Source organism: Delphinus delphis, chromosome 19 (genome assembly GCF_949987515.2).
Source record: "Delphinus delphis chromosome 19, mDelDel1.2, whole genome shotgun sequence".
Taxonomy (NCBI): Eukaryota; Metazoa; Chordata; class Mammalia; order Artiodactyla; family Delphinidae; genus Delphinus; species Delphinus delphis.
Window position 1 is genome coordinate 58964255 of NC_082701.1, and position 18910 is coordinate 58983164.

The window sequence follows — 18910 nt, forward strand, 5'->3', positions numbered from 1 at the left end:
GCCTGGCCCTCGCTCACTCCAGCTGAGGCCCCTCCTGCCCTTTCCCTCTAGAGGGGACCCACCCAGCCGGCTCCTACATCCTCATCACATGGGCTCCGGCCCTACCTTCCTTTGGGGCCGCAGGACTCATGGCTTCCCCTGGATGGCGAATGGGGGAGACGGGACTGTCCCTCTACCCCCCTCCCCACACCTCTGCCTCGGCCTGGAGACTGAGGCCCATGTCAGACTGCTGCCCACCGCCACCTTCCGGCTTCCAGGACTTGTCTTCGGTTTCTGCCACAGGCCAAGGGCCTGAGTCTCATCTCCAGATGGAGGCTCAGCCCCTGAGCCCAGACTCTGCTTTGTCCTGGACAGCTGAGCCACAGGGGGCTCTGGAGCGGGGGACAGTGTTGTGTGGAGGCCCAGAGCACGGCTGCACCACCTGGCGCACCCTTGGCCCCCCGGGTAAGTGGAAGCAGCCACGGGAGGTGGTTGGTTACAAGGCCACGTAAAGTGCGCGTCAGCTCCCGGGACATGGCGGATGCCGATGACACTGTCGTTACTGGGGTTGTGACACTGGGATGGGTCCCAGCTGGGGAAACTGTGACCCAGAACAGTGAAGAAACCATCCTGAGTCTTTCTGCTCCAGACCTGGTGCCACTGCTCCTCCCAGGGGCTCTGGGCCTCAAGTCCAGAATATTTACAATATTTTCAAAGGGGTCAGTCTCCGCTCTCGACAGAGCTGAGGCATTTTGAGGCCAGTGGAGGAGGCGAGGGCCCCAGCTGACGTGTCACCCATGGGAGGGGGCCTTCCTTTTCTGCAGGTCATTAAGGGTCCAGAAGCAAAACCTGTGCTCCTCAAGTTTGAAGAAACTCACCTTCATCTAAATGAGGCAGGTGTATCCTGCTTGACAAAAAGGGAATCGCAGAGCCCCACGGTCCTGCCTCACAAGGAGGGCAGTACCGGCCCATGGCCCAGCCCGTCACAGCCACCACCTCCGATGCCCCCCTCTGCTCCAGGTTCCAGGCCTGTCCGGCCATCTCCTTCCCGCCCAGCTCCCTCACTGGCAGCCCCAGGGCCTCTGCAGTGCCTCCCCCACCCCCGCCAGGGCCAGGAGGGCTCTCCCCTCCTCCACCCAGATTTCCGTCAATGTCACCTGGTGGGAGGGGCCCCCCTGCTCCCTGGCACCTTGAGAAAGTAGCCAGACACCGTGGCCCCTGCAATGATTTTTTCCTCCTTGAACTGATTAGGCAGCTGCAGTGGCTTCTACCTTGGGGTGAGTGATTCCAGCTGAGCTGAACTGGCCGTTAAAACCCAGGGCAGCCATCAGCTGGAAGAGCCCAGATGCGAGGGAGGGGCTCTGGCTGGGCCTCACCCCACCCCTGCTCACACCCTGCACTGCACCAGAGGCCCGGGAGCGCAGGCTGGGGGTCTCAGCATACCCCGCGGAGGTGTCTCCCTGTGGCTGAGAGGTCCGCCCACCAGACGTGGGGTCCCAGAGCCGATCTCAGGGCACAGGCTACGCCAGCGGGGCCAACAACACTACCCGGGGACGGGGAGGGATGGCCCTCCCCAGGACATCTCTGCATGAAGGAAGCCCCTCCCCCCAGCCCCTCCCCAGCCCCCCCCCCCCCCCCCCCCCCCCCCCCGCTTGAGAAACCGACAGAGCCCAAGACAGCCTTGAACAAGGTGGCCACGTCCAGGGGAGGGCGCAGTTCTCATCAGGCAGAGGCTGCGGTCCCGGACGGTCCAGAGCTGGGGCATCCGGACTTGATCATTCTAAGCAGGGAGGCCTTCGGAGGGCGGGTGCAGAGGGCCCAGTGGGCAGGCCGCTGCTGGCCGCCGGCACGAGCAGGCAGAGTAAAGAGCCCAGGAAGAAGGTGACACACCCCGTGGCGCGTGTGACCTGCTCTCCTGTGCCCCCGGAGTCCCAGGGTCTCGCTTCCTTCCCAGGCCACAGGCCAGGGTGGCCGGGACTCCTCCAGACACTACCCTGCTCGGGCCAGGGGCCTCCAGCCCATGTGATGCAGCCCTGATACCCTCCAGTTGGGACCCACCAGCCGCTCTCCTCACCCTTGCTCCTGCCCGACCCACCCCCGGGGCCCAAGGGACAACCAGGGGGTCCCAGGAGAGCAGCCGTGGGGAGCACAGTGGGGGCAGGAGCGGGCAAGAAAGCGCAGGCCGTGGGTGGCCGGTTACGAGGCCAATTCCCGCCCGGGGACACCGCAGCCGCCAGCGCTGCCACCTGCGCCACCGTCAGGGCCCGTCCCTCCCGGCCCCATGCGGCCCCGTGGCGAGGCAGACCCACCAAGCTGCACCCCCAACCCAGGCTCTCAGCAGCGCAGGGGGACAGCTGGGCGCCCGGGGGCCAGATGCCGGAGGACCTTGGGGCGGGGACTAGAGAACAGCATTTATTGTTCACGCCTTCAGCGAACATCTAAGCCTTTGGCCCCCGGGGTGGGGGGAGCGGGAGGGGGGCAGAGCCCTCTAGCCGGTCAGAGGCGGGGCCCAGGGAGGACCCCTGGCACAAAGCCTGGCACGGCCCAGAACTCGCACCGTGTTTGCTGGATCGGGGCAGGTCCACGGGGGAGACCCCCCTGGTCGCCGGGCAGCAGGGGCCGTGGTTCAGAGCGGGGTGGTTGTCCCCACCTGCTCCTACGTCACCCTCAGACCAGGCGGCTGCTGGCCGGGGAGGGGGCTTCCCTGAGGGAGGGGAGGGCTGTCCCCTCTGAACAACGCCCCGGGCTCCTCCCTGACCGGAGGCCTGAGGTCGGCCTGGCCGCCCGTGTCCTGGCCAGGGCCCTGGGCCAGGCTTGCCCCGAGGTGCGTGTAAGGCCAGGCCGGGCAACGTGCGGGGCCGGGGCTCAGCCAGCTCAGCGGGGCCGCTTGCTGTCCAGGACGGCCCTCCAGTCGTCTGCCCATGAGTGCAACCTGCGGCCGGGGGGCTGCAGCCGCATATGCCGGTTGTGACAGGCCGTGAAGAGCACGTGCTCCCAGTGGGGGTTCGGCTCGGCCCCTGGGGGGAAAGCAGCACCTCAGTACCATGTCGGGGCCCCAGGCGATCGCACCAGCCCTGTCTCACAGGGGCTGGACGCGGGCCCCCTCGCAGCCCCAGAGCCCACAGCGGGTGCTCGGCAAACAGTGACCACGCGCTCCCTACAGCCGCGGCCTCTGCTGGAGGCTGAGCCTCAAGACACCCGCCCTCCCCGCCCCTGTGCCCAGCCATCCTGCACCGTCTGGACCAGCTCCGTCACCAGCTGTTGACCGTGGGCCCCAAAAGCCCCGCAGGCTTCAGTCCCTTGAGTCCACACTGACGCCACCAGTGGTGACCTGCCCTTCCGGTACGGCCTCTCCCCTGCGGAAGAGGGTACGCCCGCCCTCCCCTACAGAAGCTGAGTGGGTCCCTGGGCCCCTCGAAGTCATGGCCTCCCCCACCCCTGCACTGTGCCCTGACTGTCCTAGGGAAACCATATGGTCTGGGAGGTCGGTGGCGGGCACACCTGTGGATTCTACCTTCTGAACACTGACCGGGGTAGAGATGGGCATGTTTCCCAGGCCAGCTCCAAAAACCATCAGGGAAGGAATATTTCAAATGTTCCCACTGAGATGTCCAAAAGCATAGGCTTTAACCCTGAAACTAGTGATGGCTACCAGGAGGGGAGCATCTGCCAGAGTACGCAGGCACAGCGAGAACAGCAGAACCAGGAGATAAAGAAACCAAATTCTGACGGAGGTTGTTGAGCTCCTAGATTCAGCCGTGCCTGAAGCCCTCCTACCCCAGATTTTCAGTTTGATGAACCAATAAGTTTCCCCTCTCCTTTCTAGGCAAATCCAAGGTTTGTTTGTTTATTTTTTGGGAGGGGGTCGCCCATCAGCAAAAGGGACAAACACAGCTCCCAAACCACCTTCAACTAGAGAGATTAGGCTTTGCCTTTCTGCTTTAACACATGAGGTTCAGTCCAAATTACTTCTGGGAAAAAAAAAGGGAGGGGTTCTGTTGCTAAAAACAAACGTTTGGAAGCCAGAGTCCAGCCCTCATTTTGCACGAGGGCAAGGCTTCAAGGTGTAAAGGGACTCACTCGAGGCCACCCAGCGAGTTACCCCAGAGGCAGGACCCACTCTTCCTGACTCCCAGTGGGGCCCCTTCCGAGGCCGGACGCGGAGAAGAATCTTGTCTCGCTCCACGCGCGGCTTAAGGCTGGATGTGACGCCTAACACATGTCTGATGAGTGAGGGGAGTCAGGGGCCGTGAGGCCTGGCCGCCACGCTCGCCCCTCCCCCGCTGCAGGCCACTTGCCTGTGATGTCCACGCGGTCGTCTATGAGGAGGTCGGCGGAGACCACGGTCTTGTCTCTGGTCAGCACGATCTGCTCTAGAAAGTCAGGGCCGAAGTGCTTCTCCACCCAGGCGTACTGGAACGACAGCAGGCGGGGGGAGGTGGAGCCGTGAGGGGGCACAGCTGGCTCTCCTGCAAGAGGGGCCCACCCCGGGAGACTGCCACGCTCAGCGGACAACAGGACCGTCCCGGCCCCTCGGCCACAAGGCGGCAGAATCGTGGCTCCGAGCAGACGCCCCGGCCCCTGCGGCGAGGCTCTAGGGCAAGGAAAGGGGGACGGAGCTCCAAGGCGCGTCGAAACAACGCCTTACAGACTGGCCGTCCTCCTGTCCTACCCGATGAATTTTCGTCCGGAGGCCACGTGAGGACTGGACCCACGACGGGAGCGGGAGAGGGTCTCAAGTAGATGGTGCCAGTGCCGGGGGCTCCCCCGACGCCCTGCTCCTGAGTGACCTGACCCAGCAGATGGAGGACCCCATGCAAGCGACCACACTGGCCACCTTCTCAGGAAGACCCTCCATCACAAGATAACAGGGGGCTGTCAGGTTCACAAAACAGCTTCGCGAGGCTAAGTCTCCACACCGAGCTGGACTGACAGCAGACGAGCTGACCCCTGGGCCGTCCACCGGGCCAGGGCGCGGACACCCCAGGCCTCCGGCTGGGAGGAGAGGCCCTGACGGGGGCACGGCAGCCCCCGCGCGGCCAGGGGAGGTGGGGCGGCCGGGGCTCCCGTTCCAGCTCAGCTGCTCCGAGGGCCCTGTCGCACCCCGCGCTGAAGCCTCACAACAGCCGCGCGGCAGGTGCGCACCCCGAAGGCTCTGAGGCGGTACAACAAGGGGGTGATGAGGGTGGGGGGCAGGGCGCGGACGTCCCGCCCGGATGCGTTCCAGGCCCACGGGGAGCCATCGGAGCTGCGTCTCCAGGCCACCCCGGGGGGAGGGCAGGCAGGCTCTGCTCCCTCTCTGCTCATCAGTTTGGAGGGTGTCCACTGAGATACCTTTAAGCTCAGAGATTCTCTCCTCGGCCGCATCAGGTCTACTCAGAACTTGTCCTTCCAGTGCTTTGCCTTCTCGTTTCCGTGACTCCACCCAATTCTTACCTTCCCCAAGGAACCTGCCCTGGCCTCCTTCCTGGGGGACCACAGAGCCTGTGACAGAGTGATGACCGTCTCTCTTCCTGCCACACTGTCCTCAGCTCCCGAGAGCAAAGAGACGGCTCTTTTAAGCCCCAGACGCCTAGCGTTGCAGCAGGTGCCCAGTAAACGTTGGCCGAATGACTGCCAACCAAAAAAGCATTTACTTTTTTATTGCAAAAGTAATGGCTAATCAGAGAAAATTGGGGAAATAAGTTAGAGAAGTATCTATAGTTGGCAGAATTTCCTTCCTTCCTTTTTTTTAAAAAAAATTTACCACGTTTCAAAACGTAGTTTTTAATTGAAGTTGTATAGGCAAATTTGCACCTAACTTATTTTTCCAGGATCCAAGAATGCAGAAAAAATAATCAACCGTGAAATTGCCCAGGCTTTCTGGTTTGAGAAAAGTGCACTGAGGTTCTTTCTTTCGTGCTGGGTGGGGGTCTTTGGGCCGGAGAGGAGACACAGGGGTGACGTTTACTGCTAGCAAGGTGGTGAATGCCGCCTTCTGCATCCTTCCTACGACCCAGGGAGGCATCAGCACAACCGCACTGGTTATGAGACGGAGGCCCTGAGAGGCTGGGTGGGGGGGTCTGAGGCCCAGAGCTCTCGTCTGACTCCCGGGCCCGGCCAGGGTGGGGGCCAGGGTCCGAGGGCACCGCTGTGGGGGTGGGGCTGGGGAGGGAAGGTGGCTCGTTTTCCACCCAATCGTAAGTCTGGTCCCTGAAGACACTCGGGCAGGAAACAGTTCGGCCTGGCGAACACAGAGCCATCCGAGGTAAAGTGGTGGTGTTATTCCCGAACAAGAATCTGTCAAGACGACCCAAACCGAATCCGAACCACACGCAGCAAAAGAGTTACTAGACAGACTTTCGAGGGAGGAGGTCTTTCCATGGCCTCAGGGAAGAGCAGCATTTGGCGACACAGCTGCTGCAGAGACAACTAAAGGCTTTAAAGTCGGGCCAGCGGGACATGTCCCGCACCCCCGGGGGTGTGCGTGTGGAGCCGAAATGCACGGGCAGCTCCGAGGCTATGTCAGCATTTCTCCCCAGATGGCCATGTAGACAGAGGTGTGCTTGAAGGACAGCATCAGCAGGAAGCAGGCTTGCTGAGGTACTGAGGGGTAAGCAGGGTGGTGCTTCCAGCCTCGGAGGGAGGGGCGGACGTGGGACAAGGACGTCGGTACCCCTGGGACAGACACACCAGGTCGGAGCCATCTGGAGCTCAGAGGGGAGCGCTGGGCTGAGGCTGCACGGGCCGGATGGTCGGCATGCAGATGATACTTGAACCCTGGGGGAGGGACGAGGACCCCGAGGGCCGGACAGCCAGCCCCGCCTCCACCGCAGCCCTGGCTGAAACAGCTGCCCCAGCCCGGCGGTTCTCAAACACGGCGCACCTGGGGGCTTGTGGAAACACGCTGGCTACTCCCAGCGTTTCCGCCGGGGGTCTCACGAGGGGCCGGACGATGCCCACTTCTAGCGTGCGGGGGATGCCAAGCCTCCAGTTCACTGCTCTGCTGGGGACTGGACACGCCTCCAGGCCCGAGCCCACCCCCGCTGACCAAGCCGAGCCACTCGCCCCCCGAGGTGAGCTGCACTCACGGTCCTGGCGGGTTGAGGGGCGTCCTGAGCACGAGGCGCACGGTGGAGGCCAGCGCCCGCGACGCCCCGATGAGGCGCATCCCTTCCGCGTGAAGCGCAGGAGGCGCCGAACGTTGGCTGACCGTGTGTGTTTGCTTCTCGCGTGGAGCCGGGCGAGGAGAGGTCCCGCGGGGACGTGCTGGACCCCTGCCGAGGTCGGCCCCCGAGCCCCACCTTCCCAGACTTGGGAAGCCCCTCAGCTTCCTCGGGGCAGGAGCATCCCTGGGCCCACCTCTGGTGGGAACCCACCCCCGGGGAACAGACCATCTCTCTGGGTTTGGCAACCCCGCAAGTTCCCAGCCTCCAGAGAAGTCTCAGTTTTATGTCATTCTACCCATTTTCAATAAAGATGACGAAGTGAGTATGGAGCAAAGTGCAGCTTCACTGTTTCACCTTTGTGAGGCTTTTCGTGCCCAAATACTTGGTTTGGGTGGCCTCCAGCCCCTCCCCGACCCACATCCTCTCCTCGTCCCATCCTTCACGTCGATGCTGCACCAACGGGGACGGTCACCTTCCCACAGAACCTGGTGCCTCGCCAGGTCCACCCAGCGGGCGCAGCAGAATTGCAGACTCTGCTGGGAGGAGGCCCTGGCCCAGACCCGGGAGGCTGGACGGGAGGAGGGGCAGCCCCGGGAGGCGGCGGCCATGGGTGCAGGTCCAAGCCCTTCCCTGGGACGTGGGGCAAAGCGAGAAGAGGCCCAACCCCAGGCGTCTTACCTTCTCGAAGGGACAGTACTTGTACATCTTGGTGGGGCTGGTGCAGATGAAGACGTCCGTGCTGGGGGAGAGGCGGAGAGTGAGGCTGGGCGCCGGCGTCCCCCTGCCCAAGCCCGGCCCCCGATGGCCAGTGATGCCCTGTCCCCCCGGCCCCGGCCGCCGCGTGTGACCCCAGCCCCGGCCCGACACCAGCTCAGGGCCGGGCAAACCACAGGGCAGCCCCGTGCAGCCAGCCATGCAGGTTGGCAGAGCTGAGGAACGGCCGTCCCTGGGACGTGACAGGAAATGCCGAGAAACGGCGAGTACCAGCCTGCGAGGAAGGCATTACAGGACCAGAGCCAGCTACTCAAGGGGCGTACATCAGGGCCTCACACGGCGCAGAGGCAGGAAACCTACAAGCCGAGCCGGAGTCTCTAGGTCAAGGGTGCGGCCGGCGGCTCAGGCTTCACGCACTCCTGTGGACCCTGGTGGACCCTCGGGGTCTGTGCTGCGCCAGCTCCTCCCATGGCCCTGGGCCCGGCGCCCGCCAACAGTGCCAGCTGGTCCCCTGTCCTCATCGAGCTGGCGCCTGCCCCAGGAGCGGCACCTACTGTCTCATCGGGCCAAGCCCACGGGGGATGGGATCCCTGGAGAGCAGTCCCGAGAGGCCTGCGTCAGACTGAGGCCCCGGGCAGAGGGCGTGGCGTCCCGGGCACCCTGGGTCTCCGCCTGCTTCCCATCTCCGTGGATTTGCCTGTTCTGGACATCTCATGTTAACAGAACCCCACGGTACATGGTCTCTTGCGACTGGCTTCTTTCATTCAGGGTCATGTTTTCAAGGGCACTGGAACTGTGGGCCTTTTTACTGCCCAGTAACATCCCTCGTATAGATGCTCCACGTTCAGTTTACATGCTACCACGGATGGACAGTGGGGCCGCTTCCACCCGGGAACTGTGGCGCTGGGGACGCCCGTGTGCAGGGTCCGTGTGGACCTGTGTCTCCGTTTCTCTCGGGTGTGACTGCTGGGTTACAGGCGGCTCTGTATCCAACATCCTGAGGATGCGGTTTCCAAGGCAGCTGCGCCGGTTACAATCCCACCACCAGCGATAAGGATTCCCAGCTCTCCATCCTTGGCTACACCCACGATCGTCCATCTTTTTTACGACAGTCGTTCTAGTGGTGCAGAGCGGCTTTTTACTGTGGTTCTGCCTTATTTCCCTAAGGACGAACGATGTTGAGGCAAACTTTCACGCCCTTAATCGCCATCTGTAGCTCTTCTTTGGAGAAATGCCAAGGAAATGCCGAACTCAGCGCCCGAGCCCATGTTTTTAAAACCTGAGTTAGATGACACCCTTCTCCCTTCAACCTCTTCCTCCACATCCCACCTGCCCCACACTCACTGAAACCTCACCCTCCTGGTCTCGTTTGCTACCCAAGTCAGCAAACCCCTTCCCCTCCCAGGGCCTGTCCCTTGCTCCCCGCCGCCCTTCACTACTCATTCCGATCCTACAGGTCTGACGTCAGATATCACCCCCTTGGAGAAGCATCTGCACCTGAAGTAGCCCCTCCCCGGTGACCTCTAACACGTCACCTTGCTCATTTCCTGCACAAAGCACAAGACAGAGCCATCCACTTGATTAGCCATCCGCTAGACCCCTCTCTCAGCCCAAACTCTGGCCATGGACTGACCGTCAGAATCGCCCACCCGCTAAGCGCCAAAGTGGAAGTAAAGGACCAGTGGTGTGGTCTCAACCTGGACATCTCAGACTGGAATTTCTGCGAATGTGTTAATAGGGCAGCTGTGAAAAAGTGCTCCGGGCCAGAACCCACGAGAAGAAAGCTGCCTCCTTGGGGCTTCCCTGGTGGCGCAGTGGTTAGGAATCCACCTGCCAACGCGGGGGACACAGGATCGAGCCCTGATCCGGGAAGATCCCACATGCCGCGGAGCAACTAAGTCCGTGAGCCACAACTACTGAGCCCATGCGCCACAACTACTGAAGCCCACACGCCTAGAGCCCGTGCTCCCCGAAAGCTGCCTCAATGAGAAGCCCGTGCACCGCAACAAAGAGCAGCCCCCGCTCGCCGCAACTAGAGAAAGCCCGCGCACAGCAACAAAGACCCAATGCAGCCAAAAGTAAAAATAAATTTAAAAATAAAGAAAGCTTCCTCCTCTGCCGCCCCCTGAAGAATCTCAATGCATGTCCACAAACTAAAAGCTCTGAGAAGTCCCACAGGAAAGACTCCGCTCATCGATGTTTCCCATGCTGTTTGGTCAAAGAACACTCTTCTCGGGACTTCCCTGGTGGTCCAGTGGTTAAGACTCCACACTCCCAATGCAGGGGGCCCGGGTTCGATCCCTGGGAACTAAGGGAACTAAGATCCCACATGCCACAACTAAGACCCGGTGCAGCCAAAATAAATAAATAATAAATAAATAAATATTAAAAAAAAAGAACACCCTTCTGTTGCACACCTATTAAGTCCTGCAGAATAGTAACAGTGGCAGCTAACATTTACACTGCACACATTTTACAGATGAAGAAACTGAAAGTTTAGAGACTTGCTGAGGGGTCGATTCTGGAGAAGCGGTCTAACTCCAGTTCACACTGAGACGTAACCACCGTGCCATCCAGCTCCCCAGAATACAGTTGGTGAACGTGGTCCAGGAAATGAGGATCCAGACAAGAACAGAGGTTTTAAAAGCTTCGGTGCAAAAATACACATTCTTTGCCTCGCCCGGCTCTTGCTACAGGTGGGAGAAGTTACAGTACATGATTCTGGTGTAAATCAGGTTCAAATCATAGACCAGAGTAGTAAATCCTAACATCTGCAGCCTAACTTTTAACAAGGAAGCCAAGACCATTCAACAGAGGAAAGAAGAGTCTTTTCAACAAATGGTTCTGGGACACCTGGATTTTCCACACGACAAAGAAGGAAGTGGGACCCCCTTCCTCACACCATATGCAAAAATTAAAATGGATCAAAGACCTAAATATAAGAGCTTAAACTATAAAACTCTTAGAAGAAAACACGGGAGCAAATCTTTGTGACCTTGGATTAGGCAAAGGATCCTTACATACGGCACCAAAAACACAAACGGCAAAAGAAAAAAAATAAATAAATTGAATTATATCAAAATAAAAACTTCGGGTTTCAAAGGACCCCACCCAGAAAGTAAAGCAACAATCCACAGAATGAGAGAATATACCTGCAAGTCATATATCTCCCAAGGGACTTGTTATCCAGAACATATAAAGCAGTCTTATGAGTTAACAATAACAAAAAAAGACAAAAAAATTGAAAAAAAAATTAGCGAAGGATTTGAATAACCATTTATCCAAAAAAGATATACAAATAGCTAATATGCACACCAAAAGATGCTTAACATCATTAGTCTTCAGAGAAATGCAAATTAAAACCACAATGAGATATCACTTCACACCCACTAGAATGGCTGGAATCAAAAAGACCATAGCGGGCTTCCCTGGTGGCGCAGTGGTGGAGAGTCCGCCTGCCGATGCAGGGGACGCGGGTTCGTGTCCCGGTCCGGGAGGATCCCACGTGCCGCGGAGCGGCTGGGCCCGTGAGCCATGGCCGCTGAGCCTGCGCGTCCGGAGCCTGTGCTCCGCAGCGGGAGAGGCCACAACAGTGAGAGGCCCACGTACCGCAAAAAAAAGGAAAAAAAAAAAAAAAAGACCATGGCAAGTGCTGGGGAGAAGTTGGATCCCTCAGACATTGCTACTGGGAATGTAAAATGGTGCAGCTGCTTTAAAAGTAGTTTGGATTCAGCATATGACCCAGCAGTTCCACTCCTTGGTGCACATCTAAGAGCAACAAAAACATGCGGCCACAAAAACCCTCGTACGTGAACGTTCACTGCAGTGTTATTCTTCACATCTAAAAAGAAGAAACACCCGAGATCTATCAACTAAGGAACGGATGGACAGAACGTAGCATAACCACACACGGAGAATCACTCAGCAGTGAAAAGGGATGAACTGCTGATTCACTTGGCGGCACACATGAACCCGGAAACGTCATACTGAGTGAGAGAAGCCAGTCACAGGAGGCGAGGTATCGTAAGAAACGTAGTGAAACGTCCAGACTAGGCAAATCCAGAGACAGCAAAGCCCACTGCCGAGGCTGCTGTCCAGAGACAGCAGGAATGCGCAGTGACTGTTAATGTGCTGAAGTCGACTATGGTGCTGTTTGGACATCTCTGTGAACCTGCTAAAAACCACGTGGGTGCAGGGTATGTGAATTGTACCTCAATAAGGCTATTTCCTTTTTTAAGGTCCTCAGGGGAGCGCTGTAAGTGCCACTGAATTTCGATGGGCGGTGGGCACGGGTTCCGGGGCGGGGGCCTCAGCTCACAGCACCAGGAAGACGTTCCCCTCATCCTCTTGCTGTTGCTTCCCCCACCCCATCTCCCAGGTCTCCCCATCGTACCCCTGCACACACCTGGCTCTCTGTGTTCAGCACTGATCCCAGTTCGTGGTTGTCTTCCCGGATGTGATGCTCTATGTAACACCTGCTCTCTGGCTAGACTGTAAGCTCCAGGAGAGCAGGGAATGCGCTTTGTTCGCTTGTGACCCGCTGGTGCCCAGAGGCATCTGACAGTCAGTTCTCAGTTATTTGCTGAATAAATGAACCCTAAACACCCAGCGAACCCCGTCAAATTAGACTCGACATTCTCCCAAGTTACTGGATGGAAGCATCTTAACAGCCTACAGACTTGCCCCGTGAGGATGGACCGCGCAGGCCCGTGAAGGGTGAGGAAGGAGAAGCAGAGGTGACGTGATGCGGAAGGGGCGCGGACCCTGGGCCGAGACAAACTCACCTCTCCAGGTTGGCCATCTGCTTCACAGCCTCCACAGCGCCTGGCAGAGGCTCGAGGTCAAAGAAGAAATTCTCCGACTCCCAGATGCTGATCGCCTTCTCCTGAGAAGGGGAGAAGTGCAGGTGATGCCCGAGGTCCTCAGCACCCTGCGTGCCCACACCGCGAGGACGCAGCTCCCGGGGGAGGAAGGGTGGGAGCTGGCACCGGCGTGTGTTCCGGCCCCTTTGCAGGAGGGCTCCAGCTTCTGCGAGGATCCAACAGGGACCAGCTACGGTGCTGGGGCTGTGGATTCTGAAGCCAGCGCTGCTACAGGCCCTGCTGGAGCTGGCGGGGACAGAAGGTTGGCCCTCAGGAACCACACGTTTGCCTGATTCTAAAGGCCTGAGGCCTCCTGGAGGCAGCGAGGGTGGGCTGGGTCCTGCCAGGGTGCTGGGATCTCACTTTCAACTGCTGGAGGAGCTCAGGCCCTTCAGAGCACCGCCGTGCCACGAGGGATGGGGGCGCGGGCAGAAGGCCGACCGAGCAGAGCTCCAGGCTCCGCATCACATCGGCAGAACAGCTCTTTATCTGAGCTACGGGTTGGGATGCCAATAAAATACTTCGTTAAAACACACACACACACACACACACACACACACACACACACACACACACACACACACACACACAACTATTCTGCTGCTTTTAAAGTTTAAAAGCCCCCAATCCAGACCCTCATTTCACATGTGAGAAAACCGAGGCTCAGAATGGGGAAGGGATTGACTTAATGTCACACAGCAAAACGGTGGCTCCCAACCGCCCGGCTAGGAGTGTCCGTCTTACGCTGCCGGCCAAATTCATGTCTGCAGTATGTCACCCCCTTCCAGGGCCAGGACAAGGGGAAAGTGACAACCCCCAGCCTCTGAGAAGCAGGAAACCATGTCCCATGTGTGCAATGCAGGAAGCGTTCCCCCACCCGCTGTCAGAACACCACCCTCCGAAAAAATGCCACCACGGCGACATATGGGGAGTGCACGGAGGTCACACGGGCAATACTGTCGTCAGCTGCATGGGCTTAAGCACATCAGTACTTATTGCTAATATATGCCCTCTCCTGTCTGAGCCTCACATCCCACAAGCGGCAAGAGCTGCCACCCCCAATTTACAGATGAGGAAACTGGGCTTCACTGAAGCTTTTATTCAAGGCCACTTCAGGGTGATACTGTCAGAACTCGAACTTGGGGCTTCTGACTCAAAGCGAAGCAGTGTGAGTGGTGGAAAGCAGGCTGTGGCCCAGGGCTAACCATTTCCCCTCAGCACCCCAGCTTACCTCCCTCCCCCTCAACTTTCCCTGAAACCCTGGTCAAGGGACTTCCTTTCTCTGAGGCCCGTTCAACTGCCCTAACAGTGTAAGATTCTAAGTCAGTGAAAACGAGCTATGCCTTCCCCTCCGCCCTGCTCACCCCTCGGCAAGCGAGGCTCAAAGGAAACACACAAAGACCCACATTTTGTAAAGCAGGGATGCCTCCGTGTGGAAGCCGGGTGCTTGACACGGAGGTTTTAACGCAGATGCTGGGCCAGCTCGGCCAAGGGGAGACCAGGGAGGTCCTGCTATGAGCTGTGCCTGGGGATAAAGGTCACGTGTGCGTCTATTAAAGCCCCATTGCCTGCAATGTTCCCAGGAGCGGCAGTGCACAGTGAGCTCTCGGAGCACCCCTCCTCGGTGCCCGAGTTCTGCTCCCAGGCCTTGTTCTTGGAAGACAGTAACGCATTCCCTTAGACCCGGAGTCTGCACATTGGCACAATGGACTAGAAGAGCCACTGTCCTTGGAGAGCTGCGGGGGTGGGCGACCTAATGGCAGGGGCATCTGCGGGACCTGGACCTGAGGGAGCCGCCAAATGAGATCTGCATCTTCAGCCGGGCCTGGGCACTGGCAGGAGGACCCAGACTTGGTGCTGGACGAACGCTCCAGGGAAGGGTAACCGGCCCCGCAGGGACTCCCTCCTCTTAGCCAGGACCTGGACCTTCGAGGGTGAAAATTGTGCCGTAAGACCTTGCCCTTTCTTGTCAGAACAGAGAATAACATTTGCTTGGTGGAAATTTACAGGAACATCATTACCTGACCATGACCTGACCTCGAGAACAAAGGATCTAACACCAAGAAGTCTGCAGCAACTAACCACGCCCCTCCCTCACCTTTCCTAGAAAAAGGCTTTGCTGAAAGCTTTTGGGAAGTTTGGGGTTTGAAGGCATGAGCCATCCATCTCCTTGCATGGCCCTGCAGTAGACCTTTCTCTGTTCCAAACTCTGACGTTTTGGTATTGTTTGGCCTCTCTGCATCGGGCACACGGACTTCCATTTCAGTAACAGGCTTAGTGGCATCACAGTAACACGGTCCTGGGAGGAAAGGAAGAACCCGGACGGCAACGCTGAGTGCCGTCTATGAATGAAGACACACACAGGGCAGGGGAGAACATTACTGGGCCTGCAAAAATTACTAGGGCATTTTCTCCGGTTTAAAGTTTTTAATGAGGTATCGGGAGTGGGAGAGGTCGGCACCCCAGCCTCAGGGGAAAGTTGCCTTCTGAAGCGCCTGGTGTTAATGAAAAGAAATGGCGCTTCATTTCCTTTTGAACACCCACCCCTCCACAAACCAAATTACTGTCCAGATGCCTTTTGTAAATCAAACAACTGGCACTTGTTAGAGGAGGACAGAGGACAGGACTGAACGACCTTGGCAAGCGGACAGACAACTCAGATCCAGGCTGACCCTTCTTGGCTGTGACATGGGACAGGTTTCCTCACCTCACAAGGGAGAAAATAATGTCTGCCTCACAGAGGAGGGAATGCAGCAACCTGGGGTTACAAAATAGGTTCTAAAATCATCATCAACTCCCCCTGGCAGCCACCTTAGGTGGCCAGTTGAGGGACAGCAGAAAACATTAGGTCTCTAAGTTGGTCCATGGCAAGATCCCGTACCTTTCACCAAGTAGTTTAAATGGACAAACCAAGCGATCTAAGAACGTTCCTGGTGTCAGAGCTCAGGTGCTCAGCTGGGCGGGCTGGGGCAGGGGATAAGCCAAGGAATAGATCCGGACCCACCACGACTCCCTGTGTGCTGTCCAGGAAGACTTGCAACCTCAATGCTACTGGGAACCACACTTTGGTGGAAAAGGGAAAAAAAGAATGGATGGTAAAGATGCTCATCAAATTCAGGTAGAAGAAGAAACGGGAATGTGACTTGAGGCCAAAATTAAAAAGGCAGTTGAAGATAGGGAGTTAGGTATATTATGCCTTATGTGCTCCTGAATTTTGAGAAGCCCTCGATGACAGCCAAGAGCTATCGAACGCAGAGGCCCCTAGGACCCGGTGCTACGGGTGGCGACTCCCAGGGCCACGCGCGCCCGGGGCGGGGATGCTCACGCTCAGCCCGGGCTGCAGGCGGTCGTACTGCTCCGACACCCAGAAGCCGCGCCGGTCCTCCAGCGCGATGAAGGGCTGGTCGGGGAAGCGCGCGCGGAACTTCCTGAGGAAGCCGCCCTCGAAGTCGGCCAGCACGCCGTCCATGTCCACCAGCACCCGCAGGGCGCGGCCGGCAGGCCCGCCCGACGCCCGGCGCAGCCCAGCGGGCCCCGCAGGCACCGCTGCGCCGCGGGGCCTCCGCGCGCACCAGCCGCGCAGCCGGATCATGGCCCCTGGCGGGCGCTCGCCGCGAACACCGGGGCCATGTCCGCGGGAGGAGACACTGCGGACAGGGGAGCGGGCGTCGGGGTCGCGGGATGCGGGGGGCGCGCGCGGGGCCGGGGACGCGCGGGATGCGTGGGGCGCGCGGGGCTCGGGGCGCGTGGGGCGCGCGGGGCGAGCGGGAAACGAGCGCGCAGGCTCAAGCCCCAGAGCGAGGCTGCGGCCTCGCCGCCCTTAAAGAGACCCGCGCTGGCGGAGGCGGGCCCGAGGGGCGTGGCCTGGAGGACAGCCCTGGGCGCTGGGCTGTCCCCGGGGCGTCCGCAGTCCCCGGATCTCCACTGGCACCTTCTCCCGGGATCCTGCGCCTGGGCTCCCTCCTCCCAGTGCCGCAGGAGCAGGCCTGTGTCTCGGAGACGTTCACTGAGCCCCTAGAGCGTCGTGCAGTGGACCACGTGGACGAGGTCCTGCCACCCTGGAACTCACATTTTAGAAGAGGAGAGGGACACAAAGCAAATAAGTCAACAAAATAGGCAGAAGAACTTCAGGGAGTGACAGTAGTAGGAAGGAACCAAAACAGTGATGTGCCCCCTGCTTTACGGTGACTGGCTGGGGAGAGGCTGTTAGAGGAGCAATAAACACCGTGCAAATATCACGAAGCCTTAATAAAACCGGTGACTTTCAAATGAATCTAAAATAAATATTATGTACCCCGTTATAGGTGGCTTTCCTTTTTCTTCTGGCTTTAAAATCTTTTATTGTCAATTTGAATGAATAAGAGACTATTACTGTTGTTATAGGCAAGCAGTATCCAACAGAGACACACCAGTACCCTCCTCACCCACTATACTCTAAGACACACTAGCATTTTGTCTTTTCCAGAAACACACCAAGCTTATTTGGGTCTAAAGATCTTGGCATACATTTGTTCCTCTCCCTGAAACTCTCCGCTCCCAGATCCCTTCTCACTGGCTCCTTCTCACCCTTCACATCTTGGAAGCATTTCCTGACCTTCCTCTACCCCACAACCATGTTTCATTTTCTTCATAACAGGTACTGACTCGCTGAAAGTATTTTGTTTGCTTGCTTTTGTGTGTAACTCCTACAGCCGGAGCTTCATTGCCGCAAGAACTTTGTCTTGATGACAGATATACACCTGGCATCTGGCACAGGGCTGGACACATATCAGAGACAAAGTAAATGTGTACTCAAAGAATGAAAAACAGATAGTTAAATGTGGTATCTCCACTCACTGCTGTGGCTGTTTGTTGTAAGGTGTGTCTCAAGTAACTGCTGGGGACTTCGCTGGTGGCGCAGTGGTTAAAAATCCACCTGCCAATGAAGGGGACGTGGGTTCGAGCCCTGGGCCAGGAAGATCCCACATCTAAGAACGCACAAGTAAGCCCGTGCGCCGCAGCTACTGAGCCTGCGCTCTAGAGCCCCCGAGCCACAACTACTGACCCCGCGTGCCTAGAGTCCCTGCTCCGCACCAAGAGAAGTCACCGCAATGAGAAGCCCACGCAACGCAACAAAGAGTAGCCCCTGCTCGCCACAACTAGAGAAAGCCTGCGCACAGCAACAAAGACCCAATACAGCCAAAAATAGATTTATAAATAAAATAGATTTATAAAAAATAGTTAAAAATAAACTTAATTGCTGGATTTTACACATGAATAGCTTAAAAAATAGTTAGAATATATCCAAGGTTATCCCTCTATCCACATCTCCTTCAGTCATTTCTCTCTTGAGAGGAAGAGAGAAGGGTGGGATGGCCCTTAGCAGTTTTGAAATGAGTGTGATTTGATTCCTGGCTCCTCTTTGCCACAATGCAGGTATTCTCAAACTTTAGTGTGCATCAAGGTTACCTTCAGGGCTTGTTAAACTCAGACTGCAGAGCACCACCCTCAGAGTTTGTAGGAAGTCTAAAGTGGAGTCCAAGAATTTGCATTTCTAAGAAGTTCCCAGGTGGCGTTGATGCTGCGGGCTGAGGAACCACACTTTGAGAACAGACGCCACAATCTAAATAGGCAACAAAATTTAAAATATGACTAGTAGCTGTGGCTATTTTGAATTATTGTAGTGCTTAACTTCTCACAACATTTTTGGCTTTTATTAAAATCCATGTACTTCCGTGGAAATGTGTCCTATAATTCAAAATGTCTGTCTTCTGTTTGAGGACCAAATGTTGCCATACAGCATTCAGGGACAGCTCCATCCTAGAGTACAAGTGTTAAAGTCATTCATCTATACTTGTCCCAAATACATCAATTTATTTCCATCTCTATTTCAAGGTACAATTTTTACTATTATATTTCATATCGACTGACTACTGTAATAGCTTCCTAAATGATTCTCTGAGGTTATCCATGTAAAGTCAGACAGCCCTTTCTAAGTGCAAGTCTGATCATGCCACTCTCTTGCATCAAACTCTCCGTGGCGTCCCAATCTTTCGGGGAAAAGTCCAGTATCTTTAACACAGCTTACTCGACGTGGTCCCTGTCTATCCTGCAGCAGCCCCACTTCACATCACTCCCCTCCAACCATAAGTATTTTACGTGGTTTACCGTGAGAATTGTACAGATGGGGAAACAAGACAGAGGAAAGCCAAGGTACTTGCCCAGAGT

The 18910-nt window shown here is 57.3% G+C and overlaps 1 protein-coding gene across 1 annotated transcript; it reads right to left on the reverse strand.

The window, feature by feature from the left end:
* Positions 1 to 2377: 2377 nt before the first annotated feature.
* NT5M (5',3'-nucleotidase, mitochondrial) lies at positions 2378 to 16544 on the reverse strand. The gene is made up of 5 exons (XM_059996769.1): positions 16029 to 16544; positions 12626 to 12726; positions 7806 to 7866; positions 4278 to 4392; positions 2378 to 2996 (listed from the first exon to the last, which is right to left on the reverse strand). The coding sequence occupies exons 1-5, from the start codon at positions 16293 to 16295 to the stop codon at positions 2854 to 2856; spliced, it is 687 nt and encodes a 228-aa protein (XP_059852752.1). The 5' UTR covers positions 16296 to 16544; the 3' UTR covers positions 2378 to 2853.
* Positions 16545 to 18910: the final 2366 nt, after the last annotated feature.